The sequence below is a fragment of the Sapajus apella genome, unplaced genomic scaffold (genome assembly GCF_009761245.1).
Source record: "Sapajus apella isolate SASKATOON/1434 unplaced genomic scaffold, GSC_monkey_1.0 scaffold9, whole genome shotgun sequence".
NCBI classification, from domain to species: Eukaryota; Metazoa; Chordata; class Mammalia; order Primates; family Cebidae; genus Sapajus; species Sapajus apella.
Window position 1 is genome coordinate 23,802,176 of NW_022436949.1, and position 24,297 is coordinate 23,826,472.

The 24,297-nt window shown below is 36.0% G+C and overlaps 1 protein-coding gene across 22 annotated transcripts in view; it reads right to left on the reverse strand.

Moving 5' to 3' along the window:
- MYCBP2 (MYC binding protein 2) overlaps window positions 1–24,297 on the reverse strand; it is a 274,498-nt gene that overhangs the window by 150,991 nt on the left and 99,210 nt on the right. For 18 of the 22 annotated variants that reach the window (XM_032277408.1, XM_032277409.1, XM_032277423.1 and 15 more), the window contains 5 exons: window positions 21,877–21,996; window positions 20,897–20,978; window positions 12,884–13,001; window positions 7,240–7,444; window positions 6,481–6,634 (listed from right to left, as the gene is read on the reverse strand). In XM_032277408.1, coding sequence (XP_032133299.1) covers window positions 6,481–6,634; window positions 7,240–7,444; window positions 12,884–13,001; window positions 20,897–20,978; window positions 21,877–21,996 — 679 coding nt within the window. Of the gene's footprint in view, window positions 1–6,480; window positions 6,635–7,239; window positions 7,445–12,883; window positions 13,002–20,896; window positions 20,979–21,856; window positions 21,997–23,471; window positions 23,588–24,297 lie in introns of those variants that run through there. The other 4 variants (XM_032277428.1, XM_032277429.1, XM_032277430.1 and 1 more) reach the window with 3 other exon arrangements.

Genomic DNA, 24,297 nt, shown 5'->3' on the forward strand with positions numbered 1-24,297 from the left:
GTTCCAGAAAATTCATGGTAAGGGGCAAGAAGAGACCAGAAATTATTTGCCCCCCTACATGAATGCATATTTGACTGCTTCCTCTACTCTATGTTTACTTTATCTCCAGACAAATACATAATTCACTGTTCCCTCTACCCCTTCCTTTTCACGTGCAACACATGGACTCAAACCCTTACAAGAATGTGACCACATCCTCTCTTTCTTTCTTTTCCCTTCTTCCTCCTGCTCACTTTTCCTCTTCAAATACTGAAGCCCTCAAACCTCTTCAGAACAAGTACAGGGCACAGATCCTACTGCGGATTGTCTTTTCTTCCCAGGCATGTTCTCTTCGCAAGATAAAAATTTCTAAAGTGATGGAGACTTACCTCAGTCATTTCACAGTTCTGTGAGCCTATCTTTTAACTCAGCAATTCTACATTTTAAAAGCTAGCTTGTAGAAATACTTGCACATGTGTATAACTCTGTGTGTAGAAATGTATTTGTTTACTGTAGCATTATAGGTAATACTGTAATATTAAAAAACAACCTAAAATGTCCACTGATGGGCAAACAGTTAAGTATATTTGGTATATCCAGACCATAGAATTCCACAGCTTTAATAATGAAGCTGTTTAAATACTGACTTGGAAAGATCTCTAAATTATTTTTGAGCGAAAGTCTAACTTTTAGAATAGGTATGTTTTTATTACATGAAAAGAAAAATACATGCATTTTAAAAGGTGTCAGACAAATATAAACAAAACTTCATACTTGTGATTCACAGAGAAGGTTATTAGGATTTGGTATGGGAAAAGAAACAGATAAAGAGAATGACCATCCTTTTTCCTCTATGCATTTTTGCTTTGCTTTTTACAAAGTAACACAAATTCACATATTATTTCTGTAAATTTTTATGTGCAAAATAAAATAGGTATTCTTAACATTTATCTGTTCTTTATAGATGTTGTTTCAAATTATTCAGGTGAAGCTGGCTTCTAAATAATATAAAAGGAAAACGATGCAGGCCAGAAGGAAGGTCAAAGTAAGCTAATAATGGATGTGCAATGCACATGATAGCTGTAAAATGCAAGTGCCCCACTGAAAAACACAAAAGACACAAAGCAACCAGAAGTCAGAATAACAGAAATTCTGATCCTGATTTAAAGGAAAATACCTCTCAGCTGTTTTACCAAAACGTCTCTTAATTTCTGTTTTCCGACAATTGAGAAATTGACTGAGGAGCTGGCAAGGTATTTGAGATCATCTGTCTATTGCTATCACCATAAGTGAAAAGACAAGGTTCAACCAGCTGAATATCATACTTCAGAGTTCTGTTAAGACCCCGTGAAAATGGTTCTAGTTCAAGTAAGTTTTTATTGTTAGATTTAGTTATACTGGTATTACTAAGTTAGTGAATGTATCCAGAAACAGATTCCATACTGCCAATTTTTATTTTTGTTTTGTTAATGCAAATTTATTTCATTTAAAAATAAAACACATAAGAACTACAAAACAATAAAACATCAATTTATACCTAAGTCCAAACCAGAGTGTGCTCTTTGGTAACTAAGACTATTGTACACTGACTTCTAATCAGTAAGTAACTGCAGCCAATTCTATCTTTACATCTGTTCTCCTCTCTATCCCCTCCATTCTGTCCCACTGTGACCACTCTAACTTTGGTTCTTAATACCTCATGTCTCCATAAGAATGACCACAAAAGACCACTCGCCCATAGTCGCCTGTTATTTCATCCACCCTGCACAATGCAGCCAGACAGATGTAACTGGTTTGAGATGTACGCAACCCAATACTGGCCTGGGAAGTGGAGTAGTCTCTTCACTCCAAATGCAAGCCTCATGATTAATCTCTATTTTGGAACAAGGAAGAAAATTACCAAGGAGTTGGCAAGGCATTCGAGATCATCTATCCCACTGCTACCACATGGCCTCTCAGGACTTAGCTGTCTGATGAGAATGCAAGCAGGCATGGGCAGTAGAAGGAAGACAGAAAAAAGTCTTTCATTCACACCACTTCAACCTTTCAATTTACTGGAATCCTGCCTACTAAGACCAGCCACAAGAGGAAAGAAGTGCTCAGCCCTGTGATCAGCCACTCTGGTGATGGCAGTGTATACCTCCTACTAGTATCCAAAGCTAGAAACACTAGGAAGGGTAACTTCTTTGTTTTGTATATAAAGCAACACAATAAATTTTAAACAAATGCAACATAATTTCTTGAGTCTCTTTTGTACCTCATTTATCTCTACATTTTAATAATTTCCAGACTGCATATAACCCTGTATATTTTTCTACCAGTATTTTTTTAACAATTCAATAAGCATACTTTTAATAAAAACATTGTGTTATTTGTAAACTATTATGTACATACATAGTAAAATAATCAAGTAATTGAATTTGTTGATATTGCTAAAAACAGATTTTAGCATACAAAAAAGAGACAAATATCATATTAAGTTGAGTAAAAGTTATACAACCTTATATGTGTACATACCAATATGAAATCTTAATGTATTTTATTTTTTTTATTGCATTTTAGGTTTTGGGGTACATGTGAAGAACATGCAAGATTGTTGCATAGGTACACACACGGCAGTGTGATGTGCTGCCTTCCTCCCCTTCACCTATATCTGGCATTTCTCCCCATGCTACCTCTCCCCAGCTCCCCACTCTCCACTGTCCTTCCCCTATTTCCCCCCGACAGACCCCAGTGTGTGATGTTCCCCTCCCTGTGTCCGTGTGTTCTCATTTTTCAACACCCACCTATGAGTGAGAACATGCGGTGTTTGATTTTTTGTTCTTGTGTCACTTTGCTGAGAATGATGGTTTCCAGGTTCATCCATGTCCCTACAAAGGAAACAAACTCATCGCTTTTGATGGCTGCATAATACTCCATGGTGTGTATGTGCCACATTTTCCCTGTCCAGTCTATCGTCGATGGGCATTTGGGTTGGTTCCAGGTCTTTGCTAAACAGTGCTGCAATGAACATTCGTGTGCACGTGTCCTTATAGTAGACTGGTTTATAATCCTTTGGATATATACCCAGTAATGGGATTGCTGGATCAAATGGAATTTCTATTTCTAGGTCCTTGAGGAATCGCCACACTGTCTTCTACAATGGTTGAACTAATTTACACTCCCACCAACAGTGTAAAAGTGTTCCTATTTCTCCACATCCTCTCCAGCATCTGTTGTCTCCAGATTTTTTTAATGATCACCATTCTAACTGGCGTGAGGTGGTATCTCAATGCAGTTTTGATTTGCATTTCTATAATGACAAGTGATGATGAGCATTTTTTCATATGTTTGTTGGCCTCATGTATGTCTTTTCTTGTAAAGTGTCTGTTCATGTCCTTTGCCCACTTTTGAATGGGCTTATTTTTTTCTTGTAAATCTGTTTTACTTCTTTGCAGATTCTTGACATCAGCCCTTTGTTAGATGGGTAGATTGCAAAAATTTTGTCCCATTCTGTTGGTTGCTGATTCACTCTAATGACTGCTTCTTTTGCTGTGCAGAAGCTGTGGAGTTCGATTAGGTCTCATTTGTCTATTTTGGCTTTTGTTGCCAATGCTTTTGGTGTTTTGGTCAGGAAGTCCTTGCCTATGCCTATGTCCTGAATGGTTTTGCCTAGGTTTTATTCTAGGGTTTTTAATGGTGTTAGGTCTTATGTTTAAGTCTTTAATCTACCTGGAGTTAATTTTAGTGTAAGTTGTCAGGAAGGGGTCCAGGGTCTGTTTTCTGCACATGGCTAGCCAGTTTTCCCAACACCATTTATTAAACAGGGAATCCTTTCCCCATTGCTTGTTTTTGTCAGGTTTGTCAAAGATCAGATGGTTGAAGATGTGTGGCATTGCCTCTAAGACCTCTGTTCTGTTCCATTGGTCTATATGTCTGTTTTAGTACCAGTACCATTCTGTTTTGATTACTGTAGCCTTACAGTATAGTTTGAAGTCCAGTAGTGTGATGCCTCACGCTTTGTTGTTTTTTTTTGCTTAGAATTGACTTGGCTATGTGGGCTCTCTTTTGGTTCCATATGAAGTTTAACGTAGTTTTTTCCAGTTCTGTGAAGAAGGTCATTGGTAGCTTGATGGGCATAGCGTTGAATCTGTAAATTACTTTCGGTAGTATGGCCATTTTCATTATATTGATTCTTTCTAACCACGAACATGGAATGTTTCTCCATCTGTTTGTGTCCTCTCTTATTTTATTGAGCAGTAGTTTGTAGTTCTCCTTGAAGAGGTCCTTATCATCCTTTGTTAGTTGTATTCCCAGGTATTTTATTCTCTTTGTAGCAATTGTGAATGGCACTTCGTTCTTGATTTGGCTCTCCTTAAGTCTGTTATTGATGCATAGGAATGCATGTGATTTTTGCATATTGATTTTGTATCCTGAGACTTTGCTGAAGTTGCTTATCAGTTTCAGGAGATTTTGGGCTGAAACGATGGGGTCTTCTAAATATACAATCATGTCATCTGCTAATAGAGACAATTTGACTCCCTCCTTTCCTATTTGAATACCCTTTATTTCTTTTTCTTGCCTGACTGCTCTGGCTAGAACTTCCAATACTATATTGAATAGAAGTGGTGAGAGAGGGTATCCTTGTCTAGTGCCAGATTTCAAAGGGAATGCTTCCAGTTTTTGGCCATTCAGTATGATATTAGCTGTTGGTTTGTCATAAATAGCTTTTATTATTTTGAGATACATTCCGTCAACACCTAGTTTATTGAGGGCTTTTAGCATAAAGGGCTGTTGAATTTTGTCAAAGACCTTCTCGGCATCTATTGAGACAATCATGTGGTCTTTGTCTTTGGCTCTGTTTATGTGGTGAATTACATTTATAGACTTGCGTATGTTGAACCAGCCTTGCATCCCCATGATGAAGCCTACTTGATCACGGTAGATAAGCTTTTTGATGTGCTATTGCAATCGGTTTGCCAGTATTTTATTGAAGATTTTTGCATCTATGTTCATCATGGATATTGGCCTGAAGTTTTCTTTTCTTGCTGAGTTTCTGCCAGGTTTTGGTATCACGATGATGTTGGTCTCATAAAATGATTTGGGAAGCATTCCCTCTTTTTGGATTGTTTGGAATAGTTTCAGAAGGAATGGTACCAGCTCCTCTTTGTATGTCTGGTAGAATTCAGCTGTGAACCCATCTGGACCTGGGCTTTTTTTTGGGTGGTAGGCTCTTAATTGCTGCCTCAACTTCACAAGTAAATCACTCCTCAGCAAATGTAAAAGAACAGAAATCATAACAGTCTCTCAGACCATAGTGCAATCAAGTGAGAACTCAGAATTGTGAAACTAACTTAGAACCACACAGCTTCATGGAAACTGAACAGCTGGCTCTTGAATGTTGACTGGATAAACAATGAAATGAAGGCAGAAATAAAGATGTTCTTTGAAACTAACGAGAACGGAGACACAACATACCAGAATCTCTGGGACACATTTAAAGCAGTGTCTAGAGGAAAATATATAGCAATAAATGCTCACAAAAGAAGGAAGAAAATATCTAAAATTGACACCCTATCATCAAAATTGAAAGAGCTAGAGGAGCAAGACCAAAAAACTCAAAACCTAGCAGAAGACAAGAAATAAGTAAGATCAGAGCAGAACTGAAGGAGATAGTGACATAAAAAGCCCTTCAAAAAATCAATAAATCCAGGTGCTGGTTTTTTGAAAAGATCAACAAAATAGACTGCTAGCCAGATTAATAAAAAAGAAAAGGGAGAATAATCAAATAGATGGAATAAAAAATGATAAAGGGGGTATCATCACAGATTCCACAGAAATACTAACCATCATCAGAGATTATTACAAACAACGCTATGCACATAAACTAGTAAACCTGGAAGAAATGGATAAATTCCTGGACACTTGCATCCTCCCAAGCCTAAACCAGGGAGAGGTCGATACCAGTATTTTTTTAATGCACATTCCTAAAGAGCAAGCTCAATTATCTTCTTTTTTCTTTATTCTATATTGTCTTCGGTATAATTTTCCCCTCATAGTTGATAATAATTACAAGAACAAAAAATAGAGTAAATTCTGTACAATAAAAACAGGATTGATGACAGACTAAAAATAATTAACAACAGAACTCTTGACAGTCAAATTAATAATTATAATAACAAACACTTCTATGGCACCTACTATGAGCCTTTGTAGTATTAGTATCCCCATTTCATAAATGAGAAAACTGAGGCACACAAAGTAACTTCTCCAGGGTGACACAGAAAGCAAGTTATGGAGCTGGGATAAACCTAGGTAGTTGCTCAAAATGCATGCTCTTAACCACTATGCTATAACCATAAAGGTCCCTGTGAATCACTGATACAGAATTGCAGTTATCAGACAAACAGAAGAGTACTGATGTGTGAAAAGTTCACCTGTAAATAAAGTTTATATTACCATTAAGAGTACAATTGCATTAAAACTTATTTACTACTCTGTTTTATAAACTGAGATGCTTACCTCCAAATTACATCATATACAGGATCAAGGCACACACCAAATCCTTGCAGATCCTCTTGTTCTGAGTCATTAAAAGTTTTACAACTCCCATCTACTTTATTTATCAGAAGGCATTTAAATGGAGGAGGTTCTGATATAGAAGCAGGTACCAGGCCTTAAGAAAAAGAATATTTATATATAATTTTAATATATATTATGCTTTTATAGTCCCCAAAACCCATAAAGTAAGTATTATTATCTCCATTTCTCAGATGAATAAGTGGAGAATGAAAGAGGCTAAGGAACTAAAAAATCTTTAAGTGGGAAAATTAGGACTAAAACCTCAGGGTGTCTAAATTGACAACACATGCTCCTAATCACTTGCTATACCACTCCATTATATAATTATTCACAATATCATAGACACAAGTATAGATTGATATCTTGGTCTTCGTGAAACTTCAAAGTTTGATTTATATAACCTCCCATAAAAATCAATTCCTAACATTTTTTTTGCAAGAAACAATGCAGAAAAATGTCTTATCAGAATTTATAGTTTACTGTCTAGCTGCCAAAAACTGTGGTTTCTAGATCTCCCAATTATTCCATTTTTTCAGCACACAGACACATATAAACACAGTTACAGGACTGTTTAAATTTCTTCGAGCAGAAAGAAAACAAAAAGCTATAAAAGTATATTTCATTATAGGGAAAGATAAACAATTTACTATCAATCATGACAAGAGTTTGGAAGGAGCATTTGTTTATTTCTGGTATTACCTATTATGTGTTTACTGGCAAAAATTTCTGATGTAGCAAGTACATGAGAATTAATAAGTGCTTCATCAATTCGTAAGAAAGTCTGGTCCCCACTTGCACCTATCCAAGTAGCTTTTCTTCCATATTTTGATCCAATGTTAGGCATGGGAGCTGGCTTTGCATTCCAATATGGCACATCCAAAATTGGTCTGCCCAGTTGTCCTTTCTAAAAGATTAAATAAACCATATTAACAATATTGCTGTGTAAACAATCTAATTTTCATAAAATTAAGGCAGCAGTAGATAAAAACCACTACATGAAACCTTATTTTTCACCACTTGTTAGTTTGGGTTTTTAAAATAAATATAATACCTACGAAATTTGGACCATACATTTATAAAGTAATACAATAATTTCTATTATTCCTGGAAAGTCTTCCCCTAATAAAGTATAAAGTGCATCATTTCAAAAAAAAAAAAAGTTTTAAATATTTTCCAGTCAAGAAATATCTCCAAAATACTTTGTCTTCACCTACATTTAAATGAAAAGTATGATAAATACATACAGTATATTAAAATATTAGTGTTGCAAATGGTTCATTTAAAAAGTCACTCTGACATTATAAGTTGATAGTACAAAAGAAAGTCACTATTAAACTCATACAATCTGAGGATATTCAAGTAAAAAGACCAAAATAAATACTAAAACTGTGAATACAATTAGAAAAATACGTAATGTTCTCAGATGGTATGTCCATAAGTTATTTCATTTACGATTTAAAATAAACAGCACAATCAATGGTAAGGTATGATGTTTTAAGTAAATAACTATTAACCACTTTAAAAGTATGGCTATCTATAGGGACCTGGTCAGGTACGTGTTCAATTTTAAAAGTAATAGGAAGTTTCTCACTACTAAGCCAGTAGCTGAAAAAAAATAAAAGAATGTTGATGTTGACTCAGTAGATATTCCTCCACCCATGACTCAGGAGCTCTCTACCCCCACAGCATTCTGGAACAAGGGAGCCGAGAGCACTGCGAACACTCTGGTCACGTTCTCGTCCAACCACCAGGTAACACAGCAAGAAAACACATCCACAAACTGACTGTGGAATCACTGGACAGAACCAGGGAAGGAAACATGGCAGGTACCGAAGCAACCAAAACATTCAACGTTTATTTCTCACCCTCTGTAAAAGGGTTTTTATTTTTGACAAAGAAAATAAGAGAGCACAAAAATGTAAACAGTGGTTTGGTGCAGTCGCTCACGCCTGTAATCCCAGCACTTTGGGAGGCCAAGATCAGGAGTTCGAGGCCAGCCTGGCCAACGTGGTGAAACCTCCTCTACTAAAAATATAAAATACAAAAATATAAAAATTAGCTGGGTGTGGTGGTGAGTGCCTGCAGTCCCATCTACTCAGGAGGCTTCGGCATAAGAACTGCTTGAATCCAGGAGGCAGAGGTTGCAATGAGCTGAGATCATCACACCACTGCACTCTACCTTGGATGACAGAGCCAGATTCTGTCTCAAAAAAAAAAAAGTAAATAGTGAGCAAAATATATCATATTCAGGGATATATTCACTTTCAGAGGAAAAATAAATTAGTTATCTTTTTCATAGACTATTGAAATAAATATGTATTCCCTTACTACCAACTAATGTGAAGAAAAGCAGTCCAAAAATGTGATAAGATACCTGGACAACTCCATAAGGACTCAGAATGTGGTTATAAATAGCTAAATTTAAATTCATAAAAGTTCACAACTAGGACTGCTGGGACTGGAAGACAATGACTGTCTGACTTCAAATCTTACCACTCTCATAAACCCCTCAAAAGACACAAAAATGTGCTGTGCAAACAAATCTACAAGTGACTCAAACCTTCAGCAGTATAAGGAGACAACAGGTGTCATGATCTCTACGTTTCCTATAAGCAGAAGAAGCCAAATTCCAAGAGGTATCTCCACCCGCCTGCTACTGCAAACCTGAGCATGTGCAAAGCACAAAAGGGGAAGCTCTAAGGAAGGAAAACAGAGGCATGTGGAGAAGTTAGAAACAGCACAGGCAAACGCATCCCCGCAAAGGGAAAGTAACCGTCAATGCCAAAATACTAAATATGGATGCGAACTGTAAAGGACAGAGCACCAACTAAAGGCAAAATAAGCAGGACCATTTCTCATCTATCAGACTGGCACAAATTAAAGGTACCACAACACATTCTGTTGGCGATTCTGTGGAAAACAGGCAATCTCATACACTGTTAGTGTGAAGGCAAAATACAAGAGAACTACACAGGCATTAACCTTCAACCCAGTAATCTCACTTTTAGAAATCTGTCTCAAAGATACACTTCTAACAGTATTCATTACTATCATTGCAAAGTAAGTAAACAGACAAACATAAGAAACTGAATGAATAAACTACCATACAAACACACAATGGAATACTAGACTGAGGTTAAAAAACATGAAGAGCTGTATGAACTAACATGGAGCGATTTCTCAGTGATATACTGAAGCAAAAAGAGCAAAGTGCAAAAGAGCATATATATAGACTATTACCTTAAAAAAACAAGGAAAGGGAAATATATCTATGTATATACAGTCACGTGTCACTTAATGACAGGGATATGTTCTGAAATATGTGTCATTAGGTGATTCTGTGACCGTACGAACATCAGGGTGGACTTACACAAGCCTAGATGGTATAGTCTACTACACACTTAGTGATATGGTGTAGCGTATTGCTCCTAGGCCACCGCCCTGTACAGCATGCTGGTGTACTAAATACTGTAGGCAACTGTAACTCACTAGTAAGTATTTGTGTATCTAAACCTCAAAAAGGTATAGCCAAAGTATGAATTATAATCTTATGGGAACACCTTAGCATATGCAGTCCATCACTGACCAAAATACTGTTCATGACAGTATTTTATGCAGTGCATGACTCTGTATGTATACACATAATATATATATATAGATATATATTTAATAGTGTGTGTGCATGCTTATTTATCTTCACAAGAAGAAACACAAGAAGGATAAACTGTAAAACAAAGACATTCATTACCTACAAGTGTGGAGTGAAAGGTGTGGGGAGGCAGAAATGCCAGGGATATGAGAGGAAGTGACACCTCTGAGTATACAATATTTGTATAACTTCATTTTTAGCAACATGTAAATGTACTATATATTTTAAAAATGAAATAAAATTTGATCAAAAGATAGGGTAAGGGGAATCTTAAACTGAAACAAATAAGCCCCACTCTATTTCAAAGGAATTGTAATTTTCAAAGAACAAGAGAGAGAGAGAGAATCCAGGCCACTCATGGACAGTGCCTGACTATATACCTTCAGAAGCCAGGAAGGAGCAAGACTGACCTTTCAGTGAATTTGTTTTTTTGGACTTGAATAGGCAAAGCAAATGTAAAACTATTTTAGACATATTTGGGAACTAAGTGAGAAATAAATATATTGACATTGTTGAAAGCAAAGATTCTTACTGAGGAAGAAAGAACATAAATATAGAACAGAACCAGGTAAGAAAGAACCTTGTGGGAATGGATCAGAAGTAGAAGTCACAGCATGGGCTTATTTCTTTTTCTTTCCTTCTTTTTGAGGCAGGATCTTGCTCTGCTGTCCAGGCTGGAGGGCAGTGGTGCAATCATGGCTCTCACTACAGCCTTGACCTCCAGGGCTCAAGTGATCCTCCCACCTCTACCTCCTGAGCAGCTAGGACCACCGGCACATGCCACCACACTCAGCTAATTTTTTAATTATAGAGATGGGGTCTCACTAGGTTGGCCAGGCCGGTCTTGAACTCCTGGGCCTTCCAAAGTGCTTGGATTATAGGTACGAACCAGCACGCCTGGCCTATGATTTCTAAAATACAAACATATATGTGGACATATACATATATGCATACTGGAGATGCAAAAACGTCCTGTAGCAATGAACAAACACATCTAGTGCCCAGTTGGTATCTATTACTATTCCCCACTAAGAAGAATCGGCGTTCTTGGAGAAATGGCTGATTCTAGGACTGATACACAGCCTATACAAGATAAACCCTGAACAACTCGTTATGCTGGAAAGAAAGGAAGTGCTCCAAAAAATGAAGGGGCATGTCACAATAATGCAAGTCTGAGATAATCTAAGCACCCAAATAATTAAAGATGACAATGAAGAAAATACAAATACCTGAGTCTATACCAATAATAAACAGACAAGTAAACAGGAAAGGAGGGCTCTTGCTTACAGTAAAATGCAAAATGCCTACTGGGGCTGAAAAAAACTCACCATTTTTTAAACAGTAAAGACTAGTTCGAGAAAGAATGATCAATAGATGCTAAATCTAGGGGGAAATTTTGATGAGAAGCAGGCATCTTAAAAGTGTCAACCGACAGATTGCTTATAGCTGCAAGGGAGAAACAGTACAGAAACCAGACATTTGATCAGGTGATCAAAATGTACATAATCAATGAGGAACAGATGGACATTCTGTGCCTCCAGATGTGATGCAGTGAGGCAAACACAACATCACTTACAGAGTATCTTTGCCTTGGTGTACAACCTGCATCTAAACATGAGGACACATCAGAGAAACAAGAATGTGGAGCATTCTAATTTTTAAAACAGTACTATACTCTTCAAAAGTGTCAATGTCATAATAGACAATACATAGCTGTGGAAATGTTACAGATTAAAGGAGACTAAAGACACACAACAGGCAAATGTAAGGCCTGATCCTAGATTGGTGGGGAAAGACATGCCAAAAATAATTATTGCGTCAATTCACAAAATACAAACTAAAGTATGTACGAGGTAACAGGACGTAATGTATACAAGACATTCTTAAAGGATTCAAGAAAAAAAAGTTTTACACACACACACACACACACACACACACACACAGTGTGTGTGTGTATGAGAGAGCAGGCACATGTGCAATAATAAAGCAAATGCTTGATCAGAATGTTAACACTAGGTGAATCTGGTTAAAGACGTTAACCATATATTCTATGTACTGTTCTTAGTTGTGCAACCTTTCTGTAAGTTTGAAACCATTTCCAAAAAAAATGTTTTAAGTATACATTTACATTTTTTAAAAAATTAAAAGCTGTAAATGTAATCCCAGAGACTTAGGTTCTAGAGTTCTTAGTAATTACCCAAGTCAGAAATGGCAGAAGTATATCAGCACAGTCTCACAAAGATTTTTCCTGATATCTGCTATGCTCAAACTACACAAAATTCTTAGAGCATTTCCACTCTCTTTAAGCTTTGGTGCAGAGAGAGAGAGAGTGTGTGTGCACAAGCACCCATGTAACAGGCAGACAGGCTCAGAGGGTGGAAAAGGAAAAAAGAAAGTATAATTTTAAACAATTAAAGACAGAATTAGCTCTACTGAATGATTAAAGGACTTTAATCTGAAATAAACATGTCCAATTCTAACAAAGCTGTTAAATTCAATAAATTCTGAGCTAGAAAGGAAAATTACTTCAAAGAATATCATTCAGGTTTTGTGTGTGTTGGGGATGAAGGCATGAAATATTATGTAACAATTATAATACAAGAATTTCACTGGAACCAGAAAAAATAGCTAACAGAGACAAATTATAAGGCAATGGCATAATGCAATTTTATTAATGTTTTAAAAATTCCTTACAGAAAAACTTCCAAATGTGAAGACCTGTCCATCCATTAAAAGTACTGCCGTATGGTTGCTGCCTGCAGTGACTTGTGTGCTAGGGCCTGGCAATGCTTGAACAAGTGTGGGACATCCCCTAGGTTAAAAAAAAAAAAAAAAAGTAAGTCAATTTCTTACGAGACTCAACTAAAATAAAAACAGTAAGTAAACAATGCAGTAAAGAGTAGAAAAGATATAAGGCACTAATAAGAATATTCAATAAACATTTAAGTGCTAAATGCCTATCTCCATTCCAGGTACTACTAGATAAACAAAGATGAAAAAGACAACTGCTGGCTTTAAGAAGATCATTAAAAAGATCTTCTAAATTTAATGTCCCTAACCATAGACATATAAGTTTTAATATTTCTAAAAACTGGTGCTTTATTTATTTTTAATCTGGTACTCTGTGTACTGACTGACCTGCTAGAGATCTTTATATTTATTGGATGAAGTAAGAATCACGTAATGCCTTAACAGGAATTCAATCCAGAAACTAGATGAAATAATTAATTTTATGATCCTGTTTTCTAACTCTTATCACTAAGCAGTAAGTTTAGATCTTAGAATGATAGTTAATGAGTCAAAACATAATATCATGAGAGGCATCAGAGAAGTGGCTATAAGCTCAGGCCTGAAAGCTGGACTGGCTGGGTGTGAATCCTGGCTCCCCAACTTAATAGTAATGTGACCAGGACTTCGAACAAATTTTTCATTCTTTTCGTATTTCCGTTTTCTTGCTATCATATGGAGAATACTAACTAACAAACAGTGTCTGCCCCCACAGGGTTCCTGTGAAGAATAAAGAGGTCCATTCATATCAAGTGCTTGGATCAGTATCTGGCACATAGTTTAATGAATGGTAACTATTATGATAAATGACATCCCAGTATCCTTTCCTACTTTTAATAGCCATTTTTAGTAACCATTATTTGTAATTAGCTAACAACCATCATAGAAATATTCCACACATAATAGGCGAGCTCTGCTTTTGAGACAATATAATTATGACACTTTAAATTTTTAAAATTATACAAAATATATGTTTTTAGTGATTACTGAGACTGCCATGAAAAATGAATTGGAAAAGGACAAGATTAGCAGCTGGAAACCTAGTTAAGAAAATTTCGTAGTAGTTTGGGTAATTTATGATGAAGGTCTTAACTAGGAGCAGTGCAGAGTGAAAGACATAGTGACTCTGATAGCTTTGTAAGCAACAGAAGTGACGAAACTTCGCAGATGATTGATAAGGGGCAAGGAAGATTTCCTGTTTAAGCAACAGAGTAGACAGTGGTAATATTCACTTCAGTTATGAGAATGAATGAGATCTAGGAAGCCTCTTTGAGAGAGAAAAGAAGAGATCCTAATTTCCCTTATGAGTCTCTTCTAACACTTTAGATATAGACAGAGGAAGAAGAACTCACAGACATCTAGAATAAACCACATAGGAAGAAAGAACTCAATGAGACTCATTGGAAGAATAAGTTTCAAGAGTGGAAAATAATGTACATGCCTAATGCTCTAAGGAGACGTACAAGTAACCACTGGATTTAGCAGAAGGAGGTCTCTGTGGTGGCAGCAGATAAGGAGTCAGAGAATACACAAAGACTCTAAGTATCCCAGCACTGTAGGGAAAAAGAAAGGAGAGCCACCAGCTAAAGGAAAAATGAAGCTGAAGAAGAGGATTTGTCTTTTTTTTTAATGATAGAGATTTGAGGAATTTAAAACGTTGACTCAAGATAAAGACAATAAAGACAAAGATCAGAGAGAAACAGGAAACAGAAACAGATCTCTAAGGAAAAGGCAGCTAGGTTTCATAGCACAGACATCATAAGTTCTTCTTTCATTGTAACATGAGGAAAGAAGCAGAGAAGTGGTATGGATGCAGGCAGGTTTGACAGGGTTGGTGGGCTGAATAATTTCTTATTTTTGTTGCAACGTAAATGGAGGTCCTATGCTGAAGGACAGAAACAGGTGAGTGGAGAGTTTGAAGATTCAAGAAAAGGTATGGTGGTAGATGGAACAGATACATACCGACAGCAGGAGTTTTCAACCTAAAATATAAAGGACTTCTAGGTAGTCCATGAGTGAGCTTCAAAAGATCCCCTAAATTTGCAAGCAAATTTTAAAGTGTATATTATATTTTTCTGGACTGAGACCACACATCTTTCATCAAACTCTCAAACGGTATTAAGTCAAATAGTTCAAAACTATACAACAGGAGGATTAATGACCATTGTAGAGGGACTGGTTGAATCTACAAATAATGTATCAATCTGCATAGGTATGGTGATTTCTTTCTTTCCAGAAGCTTAAGTGTAGGGTTAGGAAATATAAACAGATTGATCCATGCTTGCAGTTTTATCATGTCCTAGTACCATGTCCAAGAGAGTAGGAAAATTGAAGAAATTGGTCAGAGTATAGGTGAAGAAGCTAGGCAACAGTCTTTAACTTGAGTAGGAAATAAAGTAAAAAAGGAATGAAAAATAATGAAAAAGTAGAGCGTTGTGGGGCATAAAGTCAAAGGCAAGTAAAGTAGGTCTGCATCACAGAAGAAGAAAGCATCATCAGATTACGGATATTTAAACTGGAGAATTCAGAGTTAGAGCTATGCTAGATCCAGCATGGGTTCATAGAACATGCTCTGTGAATGCAGAAGTAAAGATGGAAAGGTAAGAATGCTGTATGGGACCATTCATGTGGACACTAACATCACTCATGTCTATAACAAGACTCAGGGTAAGGAAATACTCTGAGCCAGATGCTAAATTTTCAATGAATGAAAGGCAGTGACTGAAAAAAGGTAGTAGGTAACAGTAGCAGAGTAGAACGAAATGGTCATGCCTCAGAAGAGCAGTAGTTTTTCCACTTGAGGATGTAATAATGCAGTTAGAAAAAACAGTGAAAAAGGAAGTGGTTCTGAATGCTGAGTATGGAGAGTTTTTGCAAATGAATAATTGTCATTTCAAAGGGCCATAAGTGGAACTCATGCCCTCACAGAAACATCCAGTCCACTGCAAACAAGAAACTGAAGGGATAATTCCTGTTAACTGTTTACTCATCTGCAATTTACAAATCACTTTCACACAGAAAATGTGAAATTGTATCACCACTGTGATAACTGTACCACTGATTATCAAAATAACTCCCTGGGGAGAGCTGAAGAGTTTGAAAGCTTTTTCCCAAGAATTGGTGGCAGGTCTTCTAGTACACAGTCTTCAAACTCTTTAGATGATAGCAGAGAGTCTATTCACTAAATTACTTGAAAAACAGAGGAAGAACAGAAAGAAAAACTTTCTGTGTATGCAGGAGTGCACAACAGGTACTTTACATACATCACATTAATTCTACAACAATCCTATGGGATATGAAAACTAAGGCTTAGAGAAATTAGTTACATTGTTGATAAGAAGTGAAGCAGAAGAGCTGAACCTTGGTTCCAGGTTCATGACTGTGTAGCACATTAGTGCAGGAGGATAGGAGAGCAAGAAAAGGATGAAACTTGGAAACACCATAAGAATTATCAAAATTCTGCTAGAAAAGAAAATAAAAGCAGCTAAACCAAACAGTTTTTCCCCCCATTACTAAACATGGTAAAAGAATTTGAAATGCAGAAACTGAAGAGCACACCAAACAAAATAAACCAAAAAGAGGGTTGGTAGACTCATGTCATGACTGAATGTATAAAAAATCCTCATAAGCCTTTTGACATTCACTTTAAAAAGCAGCAATAGGAACAGCTCACATTTATTGAGTGCTAACCATGGGCTAGGCTCTGTGCTAAATCATCTGTTCATTTCACTGAATTCTCACACAACCTTCTGAGGGAGAGAGACTTATTTATATTTAATAATCGAAGAAACTAAGACACAAGAAAAGTAACCTGGCCAAGATCACATAGCTACCAAGTGCCAGAATCAGGACCCAACACAGACACCAAACTCAGTCATCCTGGCAATATAACACATTAAATAAATAGAGTACCAATAACATTTTTCCATCTTCATTATCATGCACACAATATTTATCTTAACATATTATTGTGTGCTATATAGTACATTCAGTAAATTCCAGTTAATAGCTCTTATTACTACAGACTATTCAAAAATATTCTCCTTGGTAACACTTTATTTCAACTAAGCATCTATAAATGTTTTGCTTTGTTGTAGTTGATACATATGCTACAGAAGCTTTGTTCCTCCCAAGATTGTTCCTCAATTCCTTTCTGAATTAAAGATAGAGTTCTTACTACTTTCCAAGTCCCACAAAGATCTGGACAGACAAGGTAACTGAGTGCTTAAGACTGAAGCAGTCTTGATGAATTTCTCATATACTAGGCACAGTATGTAAGTATGACTACTGCATTATCCATTTTAGCTCTGCCCACACTTCATGTAATCAGTCTTTCAGTTACCACTCAATGGAACCAGGAGTAAAACATTCCATGTTGGAAAAGAACAACTTTGGGCAGTTAAAACAGATTCCACCAGTGTTTAATCTTCTTAAGAAATTATAGTCACATGGTTGGTAAGAAGTGAAGAGCTGAACCTTGCCTCTACAGTTCCAGGTTCGATGACTATGTAGCATCTACCAGTCACTACACCACTGTGTGGATCCCACCAATGTTTAATCTTCTTAAGAAACCCTGATATTTTAACATTAAATGCTATCATATTTCATGAAGATGATAAACCCAAGTTATTTAAAATACTGAGCATATTGCTACAACATTATCACCAGAGGAAGTCTGGCCTGAAGCTGCCCTATATCTCTTCAGACTTGCAAATCAAAGAATGGTGTTCACTAGTATAACCAGGACCACAAAATAATGTTTTTAGGTAACCCCTTCATTTTAAAAGCTGACATGAACACCTTCCCTCTCAGCAGCCATCACACCTCAGTGCAGTGTGGAAGGATGCGCTGCTCATTCTTCTGAGGGCCGAGTGCACAGTAAGATAACATAACCTGACCATAACATGGCCAGGCTTTTCACTATTTCCCTTTCCACTCTGGCAAGACCATGAAATACTGTTATTTGCCAGTTATTTTCTGGGATGTGCCCCCTTTGCTGCAATCATGACTGAGACCCCATCTTGTCTAACTGCAATGCACCTTTCCCAGTTTCTATGGCTCGTAAAATAACTACCAGCTAAATATCAACGATAACAGCACTACGGATACAAATAAACTCTCTTCTTCTGTGTCCTAACTCTCAAATGAGAAACAGAACAAAAAGTTGCCATGCTCTTCCCCACAAAGGTTATACTCATCCCTCAGAATCAATGGGGGATTAGTTGCAGGATCCCCCGCAGCTACCAAATTCCATGGATGCTCAAGTCCCTTATATAAATTGGCATGATATTTGCACATAACCTAAGCACATCCTCCTGTATACTTTAAAACATCTCTAGATTACTTACAATACCTAATACAATGTAAACCCCACATTAATGGTTGTTATACTCTATTGTTTAGGAAATAATGACAAGACAAACGCATCTGTACATGTTCAGTATACATGCAATTACTGCAGGTCTAACTATGTTTTCTGTCAAGATTGATTGAAGCCATAGATGCAGAACCAACAGGTACAGAGGGCCAACTGTAATTACAACATAGATTCACCCTCTGCATCTCAGTAATGTTATTCAATTGCAAAGCAAAATATCTGTTGGCATCTAACACCTGTGAAAGTAATTACTTAACACTCTTGATATTATGTCATATCCAACAGACATATTTGATAAGTAATTCTGCCAAAGACATCTTTTGCTCTTTGCAAGCATGATATTTATCATTAAATATCTGTGATTGTGATAGTTTTACAAAGCTTTTGAGAGTAGCATCAATTTTATGTTGCATTTGTGTTTTTAATGAGAAGTTCAACTCAATGATATCTCAATCATCTCTAACTACTAGCAACAAAATTCATAAAAGGAACTCAGGACATTCATTTTCATTGTCACTTTTTATGCAGTGCCCATGAATCTGACCCTGCCTCAGCTCGAGAGGTAGACAGTGGTTCCCATCTGGATACATATAGAATCTGGGGACCTTTTAGAAAAAACTATGATGCTTGCATCCTATCCAGGACCACTCCCGACCCCGTCCCACCCACAAGTCTTCCAACATATATCTCTCAGAAATGCGAGATGTAGAATCCATGTATTATATTTTTTCAAATTCCCTAAGTAATTCTAATATACAGCCAGGGTTAAGAAATTACTAGTCTTTACCATATAAATGGCAGAATTCCATCCCTGCTACAATAGTAGGGTGAATTCAAGATACAGTGAAAACCTTGGATTTTATGTAAGGACTCTATGAAGAGAAATTCTCTTTCTTTCGCTATAAGGAGAAACCATAAAAGTCTCCTTGATTCTGGCACATACACTTTGACTGCAAGGAAGAATAAGGCAGAGTAGAAGGTCAAAAAGAAGGTGAGTTTTTGCAACAAAGTGGATTGCTGCTTTAAGTTGCTCTATATCTTTCTAGATTTCATAAATACTCCTGTTTCCATGGTGAGACAGCCACAGACACAGACCATTCATATTTTCTTCACAACGATCAGTTACAGAAAGTAGAATTAACTATTGTAACAGCCTCAGGTGCTGTCTCTTTGGATGCATGAGGACATTCGTCCCCTAGTGTGCTACCAGCTGTGCCTGAGCATGGTGAAGGTATGAACACTGATCCATTCCTGCCCAACGCAGGACCCTTCCAAAGGTATCCTCAGCTTTGGGACACACCACTGGTCTGGCTAAAACTCTCTTAATGCTATGCTGTAATCTAGACTCCTCCTACCCAATTCCTCCCTTTCTCCTTTCATAGGGATCAAAACTACATTGTATCTGAAGGCCTTCACTGTCTGTGCTAGCCCTTTTCCCCTTTATCTCTCTCACAGGTGTTTTCCCCTAATAAATTCTTTGTGCATCTAATCCTGTCTTGGCATCTGCTTTCTGGAAGGCTTGAACTAATAAAGATAAATTTTCTGTTGCTTTTGACCAAAAGTATTCTGACTGCATTACGTAGAATACAAACTCGCCTGCTGTAATGAAAGACAAAGTAAGAGGGACTTCAAGATAGAAGTTTATTTCTCAGGCAAGTAGCATGCAATTGTAAGAAGCTGACAGGGGCAGTTCATGGTGTCAGGGACCCAGGCTTATTCCTCTTATACTTCTGCCATTCTAAATACACAGTCTCCAACTAATCATCTCCATGATAACTTCTTTAGTTTCTGCTACCACGTAGTCATTCCAACCAGCAAGTTGGGAGGGGAGAAGGGAAAATGGAGAGGTACGCCCTTTCCCTTAAGCAGCAAGATTGCAAAGTGGCACCCATCACTTAGGTTCACATGGCCACAACCTGCTGCAGTGGAGGCTGAGAAAGGTAATCTTTAGCTGCATGATCATGTCACAAACTAAAACTCCACTACCAAATGAAGTAGGGATATTAGGAAATGACTACTGGTCTCTCTACTATAATTAATTCTTTACTATTTGCAATAAGTCAAAATAGTTCATCAGAGACACAGGTTCTGTTCAAAAATTATTTAAAAGCTTCAATGACTGCATGTTATTAGATGAAAAATTCAAAACAGACATCAGGAATATGATCGAATCCATTGCTGACCTTTTAAAAAACACAATTCACTGTCTTTTTTATTACCATGCACAACCTTTAAAAAGATAATTGCTAAGAATATAGTAATATTTTGTGATAATCATAATCACTTTCATATTTAAAATATGTATCAACTTTTATCCTGAAACTACAAAGTCCTTTATCCCCACAAAAGCACTCAACCACAAAATCTGAAACCCACCAATAATTCACAGGCCACACTTTGCAAAGCAGTGGCATAATATTATTTTAATTCTAGAAATGTATATTTAAAAAGAGAGAGAGAAAAAGAAAAAAAAAGAAATAAGAAGGAAAAGAAAAAAGAGGAAAAAATAATTCAGGATCTTCAAATGAAAAGTTAGCAAGTACCTGGAGTTGACATCTCCGTGTCCTAGCTGCCCATGCTGCCCATAACCAAATGTATAGACATCTCCATTTTCCATTAAAACCACTGAAACCAAAACACATAGCTTTATTTTTTCATTATATGCATTTTACATTTCTATTACAACTATGCTGAAAGCAGTGTAATTTTTACTATTTAAGATTTATAGCACCATTAAAAATAGGTAACTGGTAAGGAAAATTTATACTTAATGAGAAATAAATATAATTTGAGTTCTACAAAGTATTTTTGTAGGTCATATAAATGTATAATTTTTTCATAATACATACTTTAAAACTCTTACAAATGACATTTAATAACAATTCTTAGTAACACATACTGGTTCAGGTCAACTGTAAAACCTTCTTAATAATCAGTAACTATATATAAAGTATTGTTCTATCTAGGATAGGAGGTCTGCACAATTATGTACAACATCAATGAAACGGCAGAACTTTAATGTCTGTTAATGCCTTATCAAATAATCTTCAAGGAAGGAATTTAACATTTTTCATTTTTATAAAGGTTGAATGGTACAGCACAGGATAACCCAAATGCCAATAATTTACTAAGAATTTAATTATTTTCTACCTTGTAAGAAAGTAAATTTATTGATGCACATTTATCACATTAACAGAATATGAGAACATGTTACAAATATCATAGCATTCTAGAACTGAAAGAGATTTAAGGGATTATTTCACCTTCCAGAATTTCTTGAATTATAAAAGAAGTCCATAAGAAAACAGACTGGAAGTTAGCTCTCTAGACAAGTACCTGTTCCATCATGCCACAGTTGTTTAAAGAGATAGTGTAATAAATATAAAGCTCTTACAGATTTGAGAGATTGCCACACTATGGCTTTTAACACATAGTTAACAGGCTATCCCCATCAAATCGGAACAGATAAGTTACTTAGCACAATTGTAAAAATGCAGTTATACCCTAAAGTTCCAGCTGCTACCTGAATGGTGAAATCCACAGCTGACTTGGACTGCCCGGAGCTCACAGTCAAATCGCACAGAGCCTGGAGGGTACGTTGTGATTTTGCTTGCATCCTTTTCTCCTCTTTCTCCACTTCCATCTGTAAGTGTTATAATTTGTGAATTATGAATAATTAAGCCATTACTCAACCTCGAAATAAAAATTTAAATCAGTTTATTATGGAAGAACAAGACAAAAATGTTAAAAGGAACAAGCAAGAAGAATCTGTAGCTGTTAGAAGTGATAGATCAAGAATCTACCTGCAAAGAAGCAATTTTGAAAAGACAGACTATATACTTCTGTTTGCAAATATCACTAAATTAATAAAAACAGAGATAAGATCTGGTTATGGATAAAACCTTATATAATAAATGGGTAATTAAGTTATCGAAATATCAAACTTTAAAATATAACAGTTTATATGGAAAAATTTAGTTTGCATAAAAAAATACTGCATGCAAAGTCATTTAACAATTATTTTAAACTTAGTGATATTGTTAGTACTAGCCATTTTTAAAAAATTGCTAATGGATTCACAAGTGGCTTAGATTTCCTAAACAGACCTTAGAAAGGCTACACTGTCCACTAGTATTGCGAAACTCAACTGAACTTTTAAAAGTGTATAAAGACCAAAGAGCTTTATTCAATATATTATAGTTCAATGGCCTATTCTCATTCATGTTTCCTGTGCCACCATCACCTTCAGCTGTATTGCTTTGTGGTTTTCTCCCTGTCCCCAACCACCAAACCTTTTTTCTGCTTTCATTCCTTCTTTCCTCCTCCCTTCTTATAATTACTTCCATTTAGCTTGCTTTAAGTCTTTCTCTACCCCTAGTTTTTGCAATCCAACTTCGAATTTTCCAGCAATCGAATCACAGCAACAAAAACCACATTCCAGAATATAAAAATATTTGTTTGGAATGTGTAAATAACAACTTACTTTTCCTAATCACAATGTACTTTTCCTATACATCACTAATATATGACCTTTATATTATCAAGACTCAAATTCCTTGCACACAGAATGAATGTATTATCTGGAAGGAATTTCACAAGTTTAACTAGTCTAAACCACTCTCGAGTGGTATAGCAACTCTAAACAAGTGTGTATTATATGAAGATACATATGTGAATCTACGGACACACACTTTTAATTCTGTATTTTCATTGTGCATTTTAGAACGTTAAACACAATAATATTAAATCATTTTGTGTTTACTTTATTCTTTTTTTACCTAACCTTTAGGTGAGACAAAACCCACCTACATTATTACTTTCCTTTCCATAACTAAATGACTATGATTTCGAAAACCCTGAAACTCTTTATGACACTAGGACAGTAAAATCTCACTAATTCGGAATAACATAGAACAGGTAGGCCTGTGTGGCTTACTGGAAAAGTCTTAATCATACAGAACATTGAAGTAAAATTCAGTTTTGTTACCTTCAAGCAGTACAGATTACAGATTAAACTAAATGCTACAATAAATAGAGTGTGGCTACCTACATTATCTTTCAAAATAGGCCAATATTACATTTAAAATGTACCATAAACATAAAAGTCCTTTAACATACAAGAATTAACTGCCGGACCCAGAGGTTGAAGGCACGCTGAAGGAATCCTTCATTTCTTGAGCCCTTGGTTTGAAAAGCTAGTGATTTTAGACAGGTTTCCCCTTATAAGTATGACCCTGAAAATTCAGAGGAAGAAATTATTTTGAATTTTTTACTCAAAAAAAGATCACAAATACTGCATCTCAAGTATCATAAATTCAGAATTAGTGAGAGTTTTTACTATAATAGGATGAAGAATATGATTCCTCTTCTGCTAAATTATCTAATGTGGGTTTGCCAAATTAAACCAAAGAATGGATGGACTAAAAAGAAAAAAAAAAATCACAACATTTAGTTTCACTCCATCCAAAATAAAATATACTCAGTTTAAAGCCTCCTCATGTTAGAAAGATAGTAGAATGTTAAAATATATGCAAAGGCCTACATACACACACACACACACACACAAATATGTATCTTCCAAAGGCTATTTAATAAGACACTAGATGTAAAGAAATTTTACAGCTTTATTTCAATTGGTAAAAATGTCTAATTAAAACCAAATGTGATTTAACATAGAAAACACATTGTGTTCATATGATTCTGCCAGACTTAATCAAACATTTCATGTATCATTCCACTTTACATAAATATACTGATACCTAGTTAGAAGGTATTACCTTTGAATTTAACATTTTGTCTCCTCCCTTGAGTAGGAGATTAAATATAGGCATAAATCCCACAATAGAGACATAGCATCAGGGAAGGAGATTTTTTAAAAGGTTGGTAATTTACTGAATAAAACCACAATGACTAAAAGAGTAGCAGCTATTATTTAGAAGTCAAA